The sequence below is a fragment of the Microtus oregoni genome, unplaced genomic scaffold (genome assembly GCF_018167655.1).
Source record: "Microtus oregoni isolate MIOR12 unplaced genomic scaffold, Mior012 000012F_ref0000307, whole genome shotgun sequence".
Taxonomy (NCBI): Eukaryota; Metazoa; Chordata; class Mammalia; order Rodentia; family Cricetidae; genus Microtus; species Microtus oregoni.
The window spans coordinates 22,761,396-22,781,519 of record NW_024543071.1 but is presented as its reverse complement, the minus strand read 5'-3'; the positions used below and the strand labels follow the sequence as shown (position 1 = coordinate 22,781,519).

Sequence of the window (20,124 nt, the reverse complement as noted above, 5' to 3'; positions counted from 1 at the left end):
AGGATGGCCGGAGAACGCCGCACCCGTGCTCCCAAACCTTTTGTGGCGTCCTTCTCTTTGGCTCTGGCTCTCAGCTGGGTTGGTTTGCCAATTCCTCCAATAGCTGTGGGGCTTGGGCCACCAAGGCTGACCTAGCTGCTCGCAGAGGAAAGAATCATCTGGTGACTGGTGTCACCTCAGCCTTGGCCCAGATAAAGATGCTATTCGCCTGGTGTCTCTACAGCTGCCTGGCGTCTCCACGCAGTGCAGTGGTTTCAGGTGCTCACATCCACCACTGTGGTGTCTCCGACTAGAGGAAACCCCTTGGTACAAGTATCTCAGTACAGAGCCCTCTCACCTGTTCAAGAGCATGGGTTAGGAAGAACCCCCCACCCCGTCCCACTTCTCTGTACCCTTCTCTTTCTCCATGTCTAGGTCAACTCTAGGTGTGGTTGTTCTCACTGGACTGGTGGGGTCTTTTTGGTTCCTTCCTGTGGTTAGACTCTTAATGCCACCAGAACCTGCCATCGGAGAGAAGAGTCAGCTTCCTAGAGTGGCTATCGTCTTCAACTGGCCTCATATTTATATGAAAACTTGGCTTCGTAAGTAGTGGGAGTCACAGGACCAGAAGTTATGTCTTGTTTAAATGATGATAACTCTTTCTTATGTATCAGATCAACACCAAGCATTTAGCTATGTGATCTTATTCAGGTCTCTCAGTAACTCCATGTGCTATGTACCCCGACCGTCCCCACCAGCAAGGAGAAAACTGTGACGTAAGAAGTTAAGTAGGTCCACGATCACACCGCTGTTGTGTTGCAGTACCAGCCTTAGATTCTCCTCGGCTGCTGCTCGGCAGCTCAGACTGGGTTCCTGGGCCGTTTCAACCAGGCCTTCCAGCTCCCCCGGGCCACCTGCCAGCTCTGCTTACATCTCTCCAAGACCCCTCTCCCAAAGGCCACCATGGGGCACAGGTGGGTTGCCAGTCTTCTCTGGCACCGCATTTCCACGCGTCCATCTGCTCTGCACTCTCCGGGAGCTTCCCAGGAGGGTAGGATGGGAGGCATCACCAGCAGTGTTAGTCTCTCGTCTGACCTCACGTCTCTGCAGATTTGCTAAGCCCTTCCTCAGATTCATTTCAGGAGCGTATTCCCAGAAAGGCTGTCAGCATCCCGCACGGCATGGTTTAAACTGTGCCTGATCTTGGTGGGCATTTTAATTGAATAAGGAATTCAAGTCTGGGCTTTAAATGCCATCCAAAAAGAAAAAGTTACTGTCTTTTCAAAACGTCCATTGTAAATTGTACTTAGTGCGCCCCCCACCCCCACCCCCACTCCATGTTTCTTTCTGTGCTTGAACTGGCAAACTGAGCTGAGCAGCAGCAAGTGAATGGGAAGGATATAGTTTCTTGCTTTCATTCAACATCCTCCTGGCTTTTACCATAACCAAACAAGAAAGACTGCGTGGCTTGTCCAGCAGCCCCAAGCCAAAGGCTTGTCGGTCTTGATAATCGGTTTTATTTGAGAGGGAATGGGAGGGAGCAGATATTCTGTTTGTCTACCTTGATTGTTTGACCCAAATATTTGCCATTTGCTTTGCCCTATGCAGGGTAGTGGCTCTGTCAATAGGTGTCTATATGGTGGCCCAGTGCCTCAGTGTCCCCATCCAGATCCAAGATCCCTGAGCATGTTTGAGGTCATTGTTTTGGAGTTACAACACTTATTAGAAATTAGGGAATCAAGAGGGCAGCTGTCTGAATAAAATGAGTCTGCACAAAATTTTCACAGTGTAATCACATTATAGAGAGAGATCCCATCATGCACTTGCAGAAGAATTCAATTAAAAAAATAAATTCGACTTGTGGCCAACTTTTAAGCGACAATTACTGTTTAATTGAGGCTTGCCCACGGGCCCGGGTTTCTAAGAACAGTCTCTTGCGTCCTTTTCGGCACAGTCTACGGTGAAACAGTAGTAGGGCCCATTTTAAAGCCAGGGCTTCTCTGAGATGGTCTTTTGGAAACATGCACCAGGAAAAAAATGACTGCTTAAAACCGCATAAGCGTCGTCCAGCTGTTGAGAGCAGCCCAGGCTTTGCACACGCCGGTCCCTCCTCCCTCCTGCCTTTGGATCCCAGCTCATTCATTGTTTCTTGAGGGAGCTGTGCCCTGACTTCTTTGACCAATGCAGTCCCTTGGGTGCTAACACCGTTTGGAGTGTTTTCCATGGAGCTTTCCATCCCCTGGAATCATTATCGTTCATCATCACCACCGTCACCACCAGCCCAGCAATCCAGTGAGACAGTGGGCAGGACTGGCACACTCTTCTCAAAGCCAATGAGTTAAAGGTAGGGGTGGTGGCACCTACCTGCAAGCCCACATCTCCGGAGGTGGAGACAGAATGAAAGTTCAAGATCAGCACAGGCTACAAACAAAAGGAGTAATTGGAGTTAGCCTATGATCGAGAGGGAGAGAATGGCAATGCATGGGCCTCCGGTAAGGGTGGAGTTTATTTCATAATGGCACAGGCACATGAACAATCCTTTTCATATGTTCAGTTTAAGAAGCCAGAAGAGAGCCGGGCAGTGGTGGCACACACCTTTAATCCTAGCACTTGGGAGGCAGAGGCAGGTGGATCTCTGTGAGTTCGAGGCCAACCTGGTAGTCTACAAGAGCTAGTTCCAGGACAGGCTCCAAAGCTACAGAGAAAGACTGTCTCAAAAAAACTAAAAAAACAAAAACAAACAAAAAACAAAAACAAACAAACAAACAAAAAAGAAGCCAGAAGAGGAAGAGCCATGCCTAACATACCAGAGAGGGTGGCCACCTTAAGGGATGGCTGTCATCAGAGTGGTAAAGACCTTCTCTTCCACTGTCCTAAGGATTTTCTCACCCTTTTGGACTGGACAACCCCACCTCAAGGCCAGGTCATCTTGATTTTGTCATTAAGCCAATTTCTTTTTCCAAGGGAGTGTCCTCTTTCCTCTGGTATATGCCGGGAAGAGCCTGTGGTTTTTGTTTGATTCTCATAGCCATGACAAGACCGTCTACACTAGCATCCCCACTCCACAGCCGTGATAGCTCTGTTATCTGTGAAATCAGCTAGCTTCCAAATGACCTGAGCTCTCAAAGCCTGATTTCCTGCTTACTCCAGCATTCCCCACCCTTTAACACAGCCGGCTGGGTGAGCCAGGCCCCTTTTCAAAGCCCCAGGAAGCCGGAGTTGGCTGCCTCCTGCTGGCAGGGAGTTCGTCCCAGCCTTTTGGAATGAACTCTGCCTAAAGGAGAGAGAGGAGAGAGCAAGCAGGGAGGAGAATGGATTATACACAGAGACGGTTTACAATTCTGTCACCTCCCTCACCGTGCAAGGAGAAGCAGGCTGTGTATGGTGGTGGGGGGTTGTGAAAAAAATGATAATTCATACTAGTTGATGAGTGTCAGGAAAGTATGTGCTCACACGCATTCCTCTGAAAGTGACAGTCTCCATGTGTTCGGGTTGATCTTTCAACAGTGGCATCAGCCAGGTGGACTCTGCAAGGAATGCTTTGAGCTGCAGACAGAGTTTCATTTAACTTCCTTTTCCCAGCCAAGACTGGCCCCCAAGCTAGGTTTTCTTACGAGGTTGTTTGCTACGTGAAAAGCAAATTCCCAGAGGTTCCCCCAGATTGCCCACATCCTATGCTGGGATGACTGCTCCACCGCCCGCCCACCCACCCACTAATAAGACATAATGCTGTCCTATTTTTGGTAACAATTAAAGGGCCTCCCGGTGAAAGCCGAACGCTGTTTATTTTCTGTTACATCACTTCACTTGCCTTCGAAGACTGCTCTGCGCTCACTGTTTTCTGTGATGCGAGCCGGCTCTTTTCCTCCAGCAGTTGGCTCGCTCCCATCTCGCAGCACCTCACAGGTCTCTTCCCCCAGCAGTGCTCTGCCTGAGCGAGGAACAGCTCACGAATCAGCTGGAGGTCCCTGTTTTGAAAAAGCAGATACAGAGGCAGAGAAGGGTGGACTCCCGAGTGACCTGTTCCTAGAGCAAGACAATCCGCAGCTGAATTCCAGAAGCCCTGTTCATGTGTGGGGAGATTTTCTCGACTGCATGGAATCAGAAAGAAGCAGAAGGATGGGAAATGCCTGCATCCCCCTGAAAAGAATTGCTTATTTCCTATGCCTCTTTTCTGTGGTGTTGCTGACTGAGGGGAAGAAACCAGCGAAGCCAAAATGCCCTGCCGTGTGTACTTGTACCAAAGATAACGCTCTATGCGAGAATGCCAGGTCCATTCCGCGCACCGTTCCTCCTGACCTTATCTCACTGTAAGGCCCGTAAGCATTTTGATATCTAATTTACAATTGAAAAAAATTCCAGCTGGTGGATTTGGGGGTTTGTATGGATTCTGAGAGGGGGGCATGGAGCGAGAGAGAGACAGAGAGAGAGAGAGAGAGAGAGAGAGAGAGAGAGAGATTCCTCTTGCATGCTTGGCCATTTGACAGCACTAAGATTTTGCTGTATTTAAAATTTGTGATTTCCATAAGCTGCTACCAAGCACGCGTAGCGAGCCCCCACCCTAGACATTATTCTGAGGTACCTGGAGCAGCTGACCTCTCTCTTGCTTCATCTGGGAAGGAAGAGAATCCTACTTTATAAAATACTGTGGAAACAGCAACTGTTGTGATCAATCGGATTAACATAAGGTCTGTTCTCTGTGTGTATGTCTCTTTGTGTGTGTGTCTGTTTGTTTTTGTGTGTGTGTTCTGTTTTCTTTCAGATCCTTTGTGAGATCTGGCTTCACTGAAATCTCAGGAGGGAGTTTTTTATTCACACCATCGCTGCAGCTCTTGTGAGAAATCTTTCTATCACGACGCTTTTTAATATGGCATATAGTTGGATAAGCCTTCGCGTAAAATAAGCTGAATATTATTTCTGTTGAATGTGGTGATGCTTCTGAAAAGGGGGAGGCTATCAGTGAGGTGGGAGGCAGATGGGGTGGTTTGTAACTTCACACCCACAATGCAGGTTGATTCTCGCACGGGTTAAATTCGCTAACCTGTAACGCCGTCTTCTTTAATGGCTGTTTATGAAGTTGTTGGGATGTCACCACAAGACTACCAATTTTAATGAAATTGCTTTCATTTTTAACTCGGGAACTTTGGTCATTTTGCGCTGGAGTTCTTGGATTTGTCAATGCAGAGCCCATAACATATGCACTCAAGATGTTGTTTTCTGGGGATCTGGGGCAGCCTGCTCCTCTGTATGATTTACCATGTGGGGAGAACGAGAAGGGGGGAAAACACCATTGGTTCTTTCTAGGTAATTCCTTAAAATACCAGTTCTCCAGAGACTGCTTTCTAATCTCATCTAATTTATCACCAGTCCCCTCACAGTGAGGGAAAGATGATATTAATACAGCAATACTCCATGCTCTGTGTTTTGAGTTGGCCACAAGGGAACCACATATTCAGTCTATGCCTGAAAATATTCAAAAATAGCCTTGGGCTAGGAAATCAGATCTTTTCACAGGCGTAATGAAATATGGATAATTTGTTCTGATGTGTAATGTTTGACAATTGGACTCTAGTTCTTAATGGGGTATCACATGAGGGCCAAGGGGTCTTCCATGCCGCAGAATCAATCTTGGGTTGGCAGAGAGACACTTCCAAGGTAGAGTCAGCTGTCAATACACTGAATTTGAGATACCGTAACTGTGCAGGCTTTGGTTTATTTGTTTTCTGGATTTGTATTTGTTTCCCCACTTAGCCATTTTGTTGAGCTCATTTATACTAGGCAAACAGTGTAAATTTGAAATCTGAGAATCCTGGGTTCAAATTTCATGCTACTAATCTCAGCCCACCATTCTTTGGAACTTTTATGTAGTCTTGTGCAGACTGAATGTCCCCTCCCCTCAGCTTCCTTAGCTACAAAATGGAAGTTATAAGACATATTTTGAAGAGCTGTAATCAGAGAAAAATTTAAGTATATAAAACTTTTTCTTTTATTTTTAAGAAAGGGTCTCACATAATTCATGCCAACTTTGACTGGCTGGCCATCAGCTGCTGCTCTTCCGCCCTCCACCTCCCCACTGCCAGGGATCTAAGGTGTGAACCACCACACGCAGCTTTAGATCAAGCTCAAGACGTGATATATTGGATGTGGCAAAGTCGTACATGTTTTATAAGGGCTACAGCTTTAAATTTTTACATCAAGATAAAATGCTAAAAGTTCCTTCATATCTCATGTGGTCTGCAGGAAATCCCAACACTGGCCTGACTGTTCCATTACCTTTACAAACTTGTCGGGTGTTTTGACATTATATAACAAGTTTCATTAATGTCCTTTCCCTGGCTAGTGCCTTTGAGCGATTGCCAATTAACTACAGAATTCCTATGGGTTTATCTGTTTGATTAAAGGAAGTGTTAACATGTCAAAGAAAAGAATTTTAAAAGGTTTTTTTTTGTCTTTTTAAGACACAGAGGGGCAATGTCTATAAGTCTGTGCTGATTCTGAGAAAGTGATCAGCTCTGCTTATGTTGTTTATTGGTCACGTAAATAAATGTTTGTTTTTAACGTGCTCAGGCACCTGCCTCTTCCTGGGATAGTCCACTAGATCAGCCCTTAAATTCCCAGCATTCTCAGTCACCCCAGTGTCTGTCACTCTGACACTAGGTAGACATTAACTGGACATTGAGAGCCTAGACTACACTCTACTTTGTTTTCACTGGGTGGACCCAGCCACACTGAGCACAGACGCTGGGCAGTCATGGAAATACTTACCGGCTGCTGCGCGGTAATGTGATTTCACCTATTTAGAATCACAGAGGGAAGCCAGGGGACTGGTTTTAAATAGCCCACACCGAGTGTGTGCCATGCTCCTCTGTCCCATGCTCTGAGTTCCTATGGAACATTCCAGCCTTTCTTTCTAAAAGCAGTTCAGGTTTCAGAAATAACAAAGGAGCTGGTAGCTCTGTCCTGTATGTCCTCAGTTACCTCATTTTAGCTGACCTCAACGGGGCAGATTTGGCCACACTGGCCTTATGCAAAACCATCAAAAGTCAAAGTCTGTCCATAGGCTCTAGGACCTTATTTCTAAGGACCGTTTCCTGTGCAACCTGCTTGTTGTCTCAAGAACAGGCCAAATGAAATCATTTTACTGAGTAAAGGAATAAATGGCTCTGGTGTACCCTGACCGCAGACAGAAGGTGTCTTGTGGACAGTGCTGCCCTGTGCCCTGAGAACCCTACCTGCTGCTAACACGCCATTGGAACAGGGAGACCACAAGGCCACCAGCATCACGAGAGGTTGACAATGAATTCTAGGCCATGGATCGCTAGATGAATCATATATATGTCTGCGAAGAAAAATTTTAGAATCAATTCTGTTTGATCTTTGTTGAAGGCAGTTGGTTTCTCTGCTGTTTGAACAGAACAAGAAATGCCTGGTTTCAGCTAGGTGTGGTAACGCACCCCTTCAATCCTAGTAGTGCTCGAGAGGGCTGAGACAGGAGGATCCTGAGTTTGAGGCCATCCCAGATACACAGAGAGACCCTCTAAAAAAAGAAGGGTGTCTATGATGTGGTGTCCTATCCCTAGCACCCACCATAATAATCTGATTGTGTGCTCATGGCCCCACATGCTTCTTCAGACCTTCCACATGAGGGATGATGAGAAGTTCTTTTTAAAATGTCACCCTCAGGTGCTTTGAGAAACAAATGAGGTACCCCAACTTCTAAGTAGTATTTGGGGTAAATATGCTGGTAAATTGTGGCTGGCTATGCAGTAAGCTGTGTTGGAGAAGAAGAAAATAAAAGCCCCACTCTGCTAGGGAAGAGAGAGAAATTAAAATGAGCCAATAAAAATTTATCAGATAAGTTGTACAAAACATTCTTTTAAAATATCCTTTCTGGGGAAAAAGGTTCCTCAGCAACTGTCATTTTCTTCATGTTTTTCACAGGGCCAGTTTTGAAGCATAACCAGTGAGCATGATTGTGTGCTCCCGGTAGCTCTCAGTGCTGAAGTGGTACTTTTAGTGAACGCAATTTGGAGAAATGTGTTTTCACACATTATGGTCCTGTTCCTTCCCAGCTATAGACTGAAATCCCCAGTGATCAAGACTCATGATGGGAGACTCAGAGAATAAAATGCGGCCACGCTTCTATTTGTTTATGGCGTTTTAATGAATTAAGGCCCTTCAACTCCTAAGACACTCCTATTTTCTGGCAATGAATTCCAGAAATACAGAACAGCAGCAGCAACAACAACAACAAAAACTGTACAAATTCGATAAGGCCAGAAAAAAATAACCAATTTTTTTTTCCCGATGAGATTTAGTCTTGGGTAGAACGCATATTTTACCCTGATATAGATAAAAATAGTTTTTCTGTTTTTTAAAACTATTTAAATTTAACAAAATTATTCCACAATTGACACCTGGATACATAATCCATAAGAAATCAAAAACTCAAAACAAATAGAAAAGCAAATATCGTGAACAAGAAATAAGCCTATTCTTATCACAGTTCTTCATGAGGCAAATACCCATAGGAGCTCTGGCTCTTTAAAGCCGCTGGGTTCTCTACTATAGGTAATGAGAACAAAATGTGGCAATACTCAAGCTAGACCAGTCAGCCTCAGGGGTGCAAGGACACTTTCCTAGCTGGTTACATGTGGATGAATATGTCTTGTCTGGGTCCAACAGGTGCCGTTGATGCAGCTCTGTCTACGAAGCTCCCCTACCTAACACTAAATGTCCATGATTTCTTTAGCTTTTTAACAAATATTTCTTTTCTTCCTTCCTTCCTTTCTTTCTTTCTTTCTTTCTTTCTTTCTTTTCTTGAGACAGTGTCTTATGTACTCCTGGCTCTTCAGTCTAGCAAGGATGATCTTGAACTCCTGATCCTCCTGCCTCCACTTCCCAAGTATGGGGATTAAAGGCATCTGTTGTCACACCCTGCCACCCCCACCCCCACACCACTACACTGGGTCACACCACTCTGTTACCCTGTGGTGCTGAGAATCAAACCTAGGGCTTCATGCACGCTCTGAAAGCATTCTACCAACTAAAGGACTACACCCCAGCCCCATGAGCTGATTATCCGTTGGTGCAAACCGCTTCTGTGGGAGGTGTGCTTTCATTGAAAAGCACATTTTACCCTTCCAGTTATTCAGGCCAGAAGCCTGACGGTGACCTGCCCCTCATCCCTTGATGCCCACTTTCACCTGGGAAGTCCCCCTGTGAACAACCCCAACCCTAAAACCTGCCTCTTCCTCTTCACACAGACTTTTCCTGCCTAGGGACTTCCAGGCTTCTGCAGCACTGCCCCCACCCCCAGCTTTCCATCAGAGTCCTCGCCATTAGCGTTACCTTCTTTGCAACAATAGCTCTCATTGTGCCACCCAAGTGCTTGGAAGCTTTTAATGGTTCCTAGGAAGGGAGAAAAACAGAGTGTCGGAGCTGATGTTAATAGCACTTGGCTCTTTCCTGTTGTTCTGGACTGTCGGTCACAACACTGACCCTAGCCTCTCCCTCCCCATATACACCAGGGACTACCACGTGAGAGAATGAGGAGTCTCCGTCCTAGCCTGGTTTCTCATGTTCTGGATGCTTCTAATACTGACTGAAGTTACTTAGTTGTACTTATATCTAGTCCGTAACTGACATCCAGGGTGGGCAGTGAGCCATGCTTAGGGAAGAGTCTTGGCACTATAGAAGGCCAAACTTTGCTTCCTATGTATTTGTTGATGCCAATCCCCATAGCCACAGACCTCTAGTGAAGCATTTTGTTTTCGGACCTTGGTCATGGTTTCAGCCTTTCTAAAGTTTTATATACCCTACTTTCACATAAATTAATAGAGTACCAGGAAATGGTAGGTCACTGATAAGTGACCTAAAAACTCTCCCCCTCCATCCACATACTACTAATGCGAAGAGATCTTCAAAGTTCTTCTAGAGAGACGGCCAGCATTTCAGAGACAAAACATCTAGCCTCTGTGAGACCCCTTTGTCTTTAGCCTCCTTTTGTCCCCCCATTTTGCTTCCCATTTAGCTTCCTGGGTTCTTCGCTTGCCTGCAGGTACCAATGTTTCTCTCTTCTGTGAAGGGTAAATAGCCCATTTACCCTGTCCAGAGGGACACCCAAACAGATGCAGCAGAGATGCATTACTAAGATGAGAAAATCATGAACACATAATTTTCTAGCTTATTTGTAACTGCTTAGTGAAAAATCAGTGTTTATTGGTGACCAAGGGACCGGGGGAGATGAGTATTTATTGTGTAGCTGTAAGCAGGAACAAAGCCAGAGCAGGAGATTCTCACTGGAGTAAATGGGTTTGGGGATCCTACCGTCCAGCAGGTTCAAGGCTGGACATTGTGAGGGGCACAAATGGGATTGGCACGCAAGGTCACCTTGATCATCTGTGATCAGAACCATGTTGCATGCATGGTCACCCTGATCATCTGCGATCAGAACCATGTTTGGCATTGGTGGTGATAGTGATGCCAGCTAGTGGAGATGCTAACATGGGCAGTGGTACTGTTGCAGGGGCTTCTCTGTGGGAGCCATGAAGTCGCCCCTGCTTCCCTGGTGAGCTGGCAATGAGGCAAGCATTAGTAGCTTTGTGGTCAGACACTGTTGAGTACCAGTTCCCTCTTCGATGCTTAGTAGTTGTATGATTTGGAGTAAACAGCAAGGCATTGATATTATGAGTATGAAATGTGTAATATGCAATAGAATCTATTGAATTGGGTAGCAGTAGGGATTAAAATCAGCAAAACCTGGCTTTCTGACCGTGGTTGGTTTCTTTCTTTTCTTATTTTGAACCTATCGTAGCCTCCCACTACGATCCTGTTGTATCATCTCAGTCAATCTACAACCCCAGCTTTAAGGTTCTGTGGTACTATGCACAGGTTTCTCTCAGAACATGCTGAGAAATCTTGCCTTCAATTTCTTTTAAATAAGAAATGCATGTTGTTTATTTATAAAAAATGTCTAACCTTCTTTCTTCTTCCTCATAAATAAATAAGAAGAACCACAGTTTGTAAAACATGTCCCATTTTTGCTTAAAATAGTGAATCTGAGCTATTCCTCAGATGAGTGCCCCAAAAGTAGGGTGCAGAGAGGTCTAAACTAGGATTTAGGACACGGGAGTCTGAAGTCCACTTTGACCATAAATGGACGGTGTCACATTGGGTAGGGCACACAATGCTGCTGGGCCTCAGCTTTCATAAGCATAAAACACCAACGGAAACATAAGTTATGGCTCTAAAACTCAAATGCTATTTGGGGTGATGAGATAAACGAAGAAAGCCCTTGGGTATGAGACAATAGAAAGCAGTAGGGGCAGGCAACCCGGAGAAGATATGACTTACTTAAAAGTGACATCCTTGTCTCTCACGGATTATTGCTAATGGCCATGCGGTTCATGAACATGTAGTCATTATCCTCCTAACCTTTAGGGAAAAGCAGATTCTAAACAGGACAAGGGCAAAACAGAGCATGAGTCGGCATTTAGGGCCTTCGCGGTAATAATACCTTAGCGTCATCCAGTCTTCAGACTCTATTCTATTCTGTGGGGCTGGAGAGATGGCTCAGTGGTGAAGGCGACTCGCTCTTGCAGAAGACCCAGGTTCAGTTCCCAGCTCCCATACCTTTTGTCCACAGCCACTTACAACTCCAGTTCTAGGGGCTCCAAGACCTTCCTCTGACCTCTGTGGGCAATGCACACACTTGGTGGACCTACATACTCATCCACACAAAATAAATACATCTAATAAAAATAAAAATTCAAATACAATTTAAAAAATCTATTATACTGTAATCTATGAACAATTTATAATATCATAGAAAGTCACTTTGTTAAAGTAACATAAAATTATTATATCAGTTCTCACAAACCAGCAAATTAGATTGGTAATTAAAAGAACTCTTGATATAGACTTATAGTTATTGCTAAAAGTACTAAATGTATTGATTTCATGACACCCCGGGTTCAGTCCCAGTATCTATTCCAAAAATAAGTCAAAATAAGTGATATAGTTCCCAATCCCCTAAATAGTAAAATGGGGCCTAACTGGGCCTTGTGTGTGGTGGTTGAAAAGAAACAGTATTTTCGTATCTCTCTCATGAGTCCAAGATCAGGAAGGAATTGCTGGACCCACTTACACAGTGAGATGGCGGGTGTTTGCCTATGTAAAGTGCAATGAGAAAGCAATGCGTGGGGGCTGCCGAGATGCCTCAGTCTATAAGTGCTCGTCACTCAAGCATGAAGGTCTGAGTCTCAGCCCCAGCAACCGGTAAAAGTTCTAGGCATGGTGGCTCATACCCGTATTGGGAAGGAAGAGGTGGGGGGATCCTGGGAATTTGCTGGCCAGCTAATCTTTTTGAATTAGTGAGCCCCGGATTTAGTGTGAAACCCTGTCTCAAAAGCAAAGGAGGGGAGCAATAGGGAAAGACACCCAATATCAACCCCTGGCCTCTACACACGCACACGCGCACACACACACACACTCACACACACACACATACTCATTCACACATACTCATGCACATACATACATATACACACTCATGTGCACACACTAATGCACAATGCTCATGCACATATACACACTTGTACACACATTCATGCATACACATACACATAATCATGCACACACATACACACACACACTCATGCATACACGCTCATGCACACACATACACACTCATGCACACACATTCAATTACACACACACTCATGCACACACATCTACACACATTCAATGACACACATACTCATGCACACAAACTCATGCACACACATACACACACTCATGCACACACACATTCAATCACACACACTCATGCACACACTCATGCACATGCACATCTACAAACATTCAATGACACACATACTCATGCACACACTTATGCACACACTCATGCATACACACTCATACACACACATACACACACTCATGCACACACACATTCAATCACACACACTCATGCACACACATACACACACTCATGCATACATCCTTATACACTTTGTGAAAAAAGAATCAGATGAATCTCTAAAACATAGAACCAAAAATCCATAAGAACAAACGGATTTATCCCATGCTTCCACAGCTAAGTATCTCTGCTCTTCTTTAAGAGGCCTCACTGGAGGTTTACAAGCCACTCAATAAAACCAGTTAAGTTTTGACTAGAGACTTTTACATTGCCTGGTGCTGCTCACTCTGTATTTCGATTTTTATCTCATCATCACGACCATCCCAAGTGCACAGAATTCTCTCTGGAGGAAGTACTGAGCACAGAGCGAGTGTAAGCCCAGGTAGCCCCTCACTGTCTGTTGAACCCCAATAAGCTGCAGAAGCGGAGCTGAAACCTTCGTCCTTACTGTTAACCACTTCTGTTTACTTCCTTCTGACAGGAATAATCTCGGGCAGGTTTGACTTTGCGTAGCTTTGTTCCCCAAATCAAACCCCCTTTCAAAGGGTCAACCTCTGCCATTAACAAGGTTATTCAGGGAAAATGTGCCCCGATTCCTGGGGACAATGACAGCAAAGGAGTTCCAAATGCTCTCTGAAAGAGCAGCAGCATCGCTGGCAAGGCTTTCCTAGTTTGCCTAGGTTTCCACCCTCATTTGTATGTTTAAGCTCTGGTCTCCCTGCTTGAAAAGAGAGGCAGGCAAGCTGACAGGAAAAGAAAGAAAACAGTAAAAGAAAAGGCCCTTCTTTCCTTCGGCGCTCCATCCTAATACAGTGTTCTCCAAGCCTGTGGCCAGGGGAACCGCTATTCTGCCAGGAGAGGGTTGGATGCTCCAGTGAGGACAACTGCATCTCCATCCCTGATTGGCTGCTCACAATGCACCTTGACTTAGAGAAGACTGTAATTAAAGTTGTTCTATTCTTCTCAACTTCCCCTAGAACATGGGTTTTATGGACCGTCTCTTGAAAATGTCCAGACACAAAACTCAGTTATTAGCTTACTTATTTAGATCTCACTTTGTTCAGAAGAGTCATGATGGTAAACCATGGACGGGTCACGTCTATCATTCTAAAGGAGAAATGAAGCCATCTGGTCCATAAGGGGATGACTCAAAACGGTTTCGTTAGAGTCGTGCCTCACCACCAGCCTATCCACCTGGTCAAGCAGCTTGGCATATGTCTGTCTCTTCCTTAGGGAACCTCCAAGTCGATGGTCTAGCTCATTTACTTGGAAATGACTTGCAGCTCAATCGTCAAGTGAAAGGCTCCGTAGCTTGGTTGTACTCTCACTGTATTGTTGCTTTTAACGGAAGTGAGTTTTGTCATTATTGCTTACTTTGTCACTGAGCCAGAGCTGCCCTGGATACATTCCATGGGAGACTCAGTTTGTGTAGATTTCAGTGATTGACAGGTCCTGCTACCAATGAGATTGGGAACTTGCATGTTTAATTTCCCTTTGAAGAGGCTCTACTTAAAGAAAGGACTTGCAGAGCTAAAATCCCGGATGAGTTTCTTCAACCCACTCTACTAAGCTCAGCTGCCATTTCTTCTCTGTGTGACCCTCCCAGTACCTGGAAGTTCTTATGCAGCCTGGGAAATATTGGTAGCTGTTCCAGTTTATGGCTACTGGGCAGAGCTGGTAGGACCAAGGTGAGGAAGCTAGCTGTGCTCATGGACGTTAACCAGTCCCAGTGGGACAATCATGCAGGAATTGCAGAATTGTACCTATACCATTTGCAAGATCTAAATTATTTTACTCCCTCTCACCTCGGTTTTCTTTATGTTTTAAGTGGAGACTGTAAAACCCACATCGCCGCATGCATTTGAGAATAAAAGAGACGTTGAGCTGCTCAAGATGAGGTCTGGTACAGATCCGACTTTAGATCAAATTTAAATCACTCCTTGGTGTTCCTGGGAGCTAGATAATGACATCATAGAAACACAGGGAGAGGGAGCGGCTGTGCCAGTTTCTAGAAAGAACGCATTTTGAATATACTGAGATGAGAGTTAATGAACTATATCATAAAGGGGTGGGCATGTGCGCAGGGAACTCTTAGAGATTTGAAATCTATATTCTAATCCTGGCCCACTAGTGACAAAAAAAAATACAGCTTGATCACATTGCTTAATCTCTGCCAGCTTCAGTTTCTTCTCCTGTCTAAGGTGGTATTAGAGTTTATGTCTTTAGAGCACACGCACACACACACAGGCGCGCGCGCACACACACCTTTCGGCAGACGACTTGAGGATCAGCTGAATTCCACTGAAAATATTTTTCAAGGGTGAGAGTCAAAAATAACTGTCAAACAATGTGCTCTTCATCACTGCTTCCCACTTGAGCGCTCCTCTGTCTGAAGAGCATATTTTAAAATATTCTAATGTAAATCATTCATATGACACATGCACTCAGAACAGGGGCGCTTAGCTGATGTGAATCACCAGCCTATTGTTAATTCTTCTTCAGTCAACCCTGCTCTTTTTGGATAATGAACGTTACCCACAACCAAAGGGTCTGAATTGGTTAAGCGAGGCTCTAAAGGCTTTGACAAGTCCCGCCAGCAGTGCTGCCACAGCCCCCAACAGCTGGAACGGATGCAGTTTGTTCTCCTTAATGCATAGATAGTACACATACGCCTCGACTCATAGGATCCTGAATATGTACTGTACGTTTTCATACACTGCCCGTGGACGCCTGATAGCTTGGACCATACCACCAGTCTTATCTGGCAAGGATGATTTCCCTGAAACTGAGTTTCTCCCATCCCTGTTTTCTTTGTGTAGCTGCTCCCTGGCAGAAGCCCCAGAGACAATGCTCATCTACATTCTCTCCCAGGATTCTGTAGGCTCATCCAGAGAGTCCTTTTGTTATTATAATTCTCATTTTTAACAGAGCGCAAGCATATTCATTCTTAATTTGTTAACAAGCAATAAGTGGCAGAAACACGCTTTGAAGTCTGATTCCGTATTCCATATCCAGGTGGCAACCAGTGCCACTGCTGGTCCTTCTCTCCTTCCTCCATTACAGGAGAGGGATGGGTGAGGAAAGTCTTTTTCTCCTCTGTTGCTAGGAGAACTGTTCTAGGTGAAAGTGGGGGCAGGCCTTTCTGATGGCAGTCAAGATGTTCAGGCGGTACAGAGGTTCTGAGTGAGTATCATTGGGCCAGGGGTCTCGGGACAGGGCCAAGTGAGCAGCCTGACTTGGGACAATGAGATTTTCTCACAGGCATGGCACTTGCCCTGTTTTGCCATCTGCAGACAGACCTTCATCCCAGCTTATCTGCCTACAATGTCACAAACCTAGACTCACATGTCTTTAGAATTAATTGTAACCCCTGAAACTATCTCATCCAGTCCCTTCCTTTAATAAGACAGAAACTGGAATGCATTAGGATACACAGACGATTTATGGCCAAATGGGAAATCAAGATGTAAGCTTGGTCCTTCTGTGGTGTTCCTTTCTTGGCCTTTGGAAGAAGAAACCAGGGCGAGAAGCCACTTCTGGACTCTTTGTGCCTGCCCTGTCCTCTCTCTGAATGGACCTTTGTCTCTGTAGTGTCAGCTGCTCCTAGGGCAGCCTTAGCCTTGAATGCCTACAGCCAGACCTTGCTTCTCAGACCCCCTGCCCCTCGTTCACTTCTCGGCTGCTGACCACAGGTTCTGTTTAATCTAAGATCCCTGGTGATTACGTTGCCTATTCTTTTGAAAGCTGATCTTAGCTTTCATCCGACTAGGACCCCAGCCACCAACAACATTATGGCCACGGCACTAAAGTGTTTTGTTGATGAAGAGCTGTGCCTTGCTCCATACACAGCCATATAGAGGCAAGTGGAAGAAAGGACTGCAGGGTGGGGTCAGTCCTTAGTACATCAAGTCATATCCTCTCGCCACAGTGTATATTGTCAATTAAATTTATGAAAGCTTGTTTTTAAAAAGGCAGTTTCAAAAATATTATTCTAAATTGGGCACGGTAGTACATACTTTTAATCATAATATTCAGGATGCTGGGACAGATGGATCTTTGTGAGTTCCAGGCCAGCCAGGGTTATATAGTGTGAACTTGTATTGAAAGAAAGAAAGAAAGAAAGAAAGAAAGAAAGAAAGAAAGAAGAAAGAAAGAAAAGAGTAAAGAGAAAGAGAAGGGGGGATGGAGGGAGAAAGGAAAGAAAGCATTCTTGTAAATAATGGTTAAATGAAATATGTAATCAAAAGCTTATTACTAACCAAAACTTGCTTGATATTTTACACAGTGGTGAAGTCATATGTCTCCATGTTTTCATGCTTATAGAGAAAGAATAAAAATATGATTTAGTGTTAAATTCAATAGATACCAGAAGGAAATAAAATAAGTAATAATGAAAAATAAAATAATTTTTATATTAAGAAACAGTGGGTATAATACGTAAGTCCAAAATTCACTATTGGGAGTAAAAAAGCTAGGAAAATGGTAGCCATTTGGAAAGAACAACAGTCACAAGGTAGAGGTCCTTTAATTGTGAACAAAAAACAGAATGTTTAGGAAAGAGCCAAGGAAATGATCCACTTTACATTATACATGGGACTAAGTCCCAAGTGAATTAAGAAGTCATTTTTCATAGGGAAAAAGTGATAAATAAATGTTAGTGAAGAGATGATGAAATAGGCCTGTACTCCAGATTGAACATGTGATTGGCAAAGCTTGCATAAAAACTAAGGACTTAAAAACATCCTACATCCAGTGAAAATCTACTCCTAGTCCATCTATGGAAATAGAGACAGGAAAAGTGTATCCAAAGGGAGTGTGCAGTTAAAAACTGGAATTTTCATTAGACAATTACATTATAGTGATATGGGAGTCTGTTTATTTCATTGGTTAAGCAATAAAGAAACTGCTTGGTCCTCATAGGTTAAAACATAGGTGGGAGGAGTAAACAGAACAGAAGGCTGGGAGAAAGAAGCTGAGTCAGGGAGTCGCCATGATTCTCTCATTCCAGACAGACGCAGGTTAAGATCATTCCTGGTAAGCCAACTCGTGGGCTACAGCAGATTATTAGAAATGGGCTAGTCCAGGTGCGAGAGCTAGCCTAGATGAGGCTAGATAGAAATGGGCCAAGCGGTGTTTAAAAGAATACAGTTTCCGTGTAATTATTTCGGGTAAAGCTAGCCGTGCGGAGCTGGGTGGGAACGCAGCCCACCACAGCTCCCTCAACATTATAGCATACCACAATACAAAACCCAGTCATCTATTAAACTATATTAAGTTGGGGTGCTGTGCACACCTGTAATCCTAGCACTTAGGAGGCTCTCTTTCCCCAACCCCCACCCCAGTTTACCCAGGAGATCTTTTCTACTTCCCCCTCCTAGGGAAATCCATGCATCCCTCTTTGGGCCCTTCTTGTTATCTAGCCTCTTTGGGCCCTTCTTGTTACCTAGCCTCTTTGGGCCCTTCTTGTTATCTAGCCTCTTTGGGCCCTTCTTGTTATCTAGCCTCTTTGGGGCTGTGGCTTGTGGGCTGGTATCCTCTACTTTACATCTAATATCCACCTATGGCTGAGTACATCTCATACCATGTTTGTCTATCTGGGTCTGGGTTACCTCACTCAGAATCATCTTTTTTTTTTTTCTAGTTCCATCCACTAGCCTGCAAATTTCATGAGGTCTTTGTTTTTATAGCTGAGTAGTACTCCATTGTGTAAATGTGCCACATTTTCCCTATCCTTCTTCGATTGAGGGGCATTGCTTCCAGGTTGAGGCTAAGACGAATAATGCTGCTATGATATAGTTGAACAAGTGTCCTTTTGGTATGAGTGTGCATCCTTTGGGTATATACCTAAACTTGTATAGCTGGATCTTGAGGTAGATTGATTCCCAATTTTCTAAGAAACTGCCATATCGATTTCCAAAGTGGCTGTACAAGTTTGCACTTCCAGCTGCTGTTGGACAATGCTCTGTACCCTATCACTTGTATTTTAAATAATCACTGATTGGCCAGTAGCCAGGAAGGAAGTATAGGTGGTGTGACCAGGCAGGAAATAGAGGCAGAGCAACAGGAATTCTGGGAAGAGAAAAGTTTCAGTCTGCAGTCATCACCCAGACACAGAAGAAGCCAGACACATATGTGACTTCCTCACCAAAAAAAAGGTACCAAGCCACATCGCTAACACAGGCAAGAATTTTGGGCTAATATAAATTATAAGAGTTAATAAAAAGCCTGAGATACTAGGCCAACCAGTTTATAATTAATGTTGACCTCTGTGTGATTTCTTTGGGACTAAACAGATGTGGGACCTGATGGGACAGAAACCTCTGTCAATACCCAGCAGCAGTGGAGGTGTTCCCTTACTCCACATCCTCTCCAACATAAGCTGTCACCAGTGTTTTTGATCTTAGCCATTCTTTCAGGTGCAATATGGTATCTCAGAGTCTTTTTGATTTGCATTTCCTTGATGACTAAGGATGGTGAGCAATTATTGAGTATCTTTTTGTCATTTGAGATTTTTCTGTTGAGAATTCTCTGTTTAGATCTGTGCTCCATTTTTAAATTGGATTATTTGGCATTTTGATGTTTAGCTTCCTTGAGTTTTTTATATATTTGGATATCAACCCCCTGTCACATAGGGTATAGGTGAGGATCTTTTCCCACTCTGGAGGCTGCCATTTTATCTTATTGACAGGTGTCATTCACTTTGCAAAAGTTTTTCAGTTTCAGGAGGTCCCATTTAACTGTTGCTCTCAGTGTCTGTGCTACTGATATTATATTCAGGAAATAGTCTTCTGTGCCAATGCAGTCAAGGCTACTTCCCACTTTCTCATCTATCAGGTTCAGTGTAACTGGATTTATGTTGAGGTCTTTGATCCACTTTGACTTGATTTTTGTGCAGGGAGATAGATGTGAATCTATTGCATTTTTTTTACATGACATCCAGTTATGCCAGCACCATGTGTTGAAGAAGCTTTCTTTTTTCTAATTATATAATTTTGGCTTCTTTGTTAAAAATCAGGTATTCATAGGTGTATGAATGTATGTCAGCATCTTTGATTCAATTCCATTGATCCATGTGTCTGTTTTTATGCCAATAACAATCTGCTTTTATTACTATGGCTCTATAGTAGAGTTTGAAGTAAAGGATGGTGATGCCTCTAGAAGTTCCTGTATTGTACGGGACTGTTTCAGCTCTACTGGGTTTTTGATTTTCCATGTGAAGTTGA

At 44.2% G+C, this 20,124-nt stretch overlaps 1 protein-coding gene across 1 annotated transcript in view; it reads left to right on the top strand.

The window, feature by feature from the left end:
• Positions 1–3,674: 3,674 nt before the first annotated feature.
• Lgi1 (leucine rich glioma inactivated 1) overlaps positions 3,675–20,124 on the top strand; it is a 39,906-nt gene continuing 23,456 nt past the window's right edge. Inside the window, exons 1-2 of the mRNA XM_041661611.1 lie at positions 3,675–4,289; positions 4,742–4,813. Coding sequence (XP_041517545.1) covers positions 3,826–4,289; positions 4,742–4,813 — 536 coding nt within the window. The 5' untranslated portion in view covers positions 3,675–3,825. The remainder of the gene's footprint in view (positions 4,290–4,741; positions 4,814–20,124) is intronic.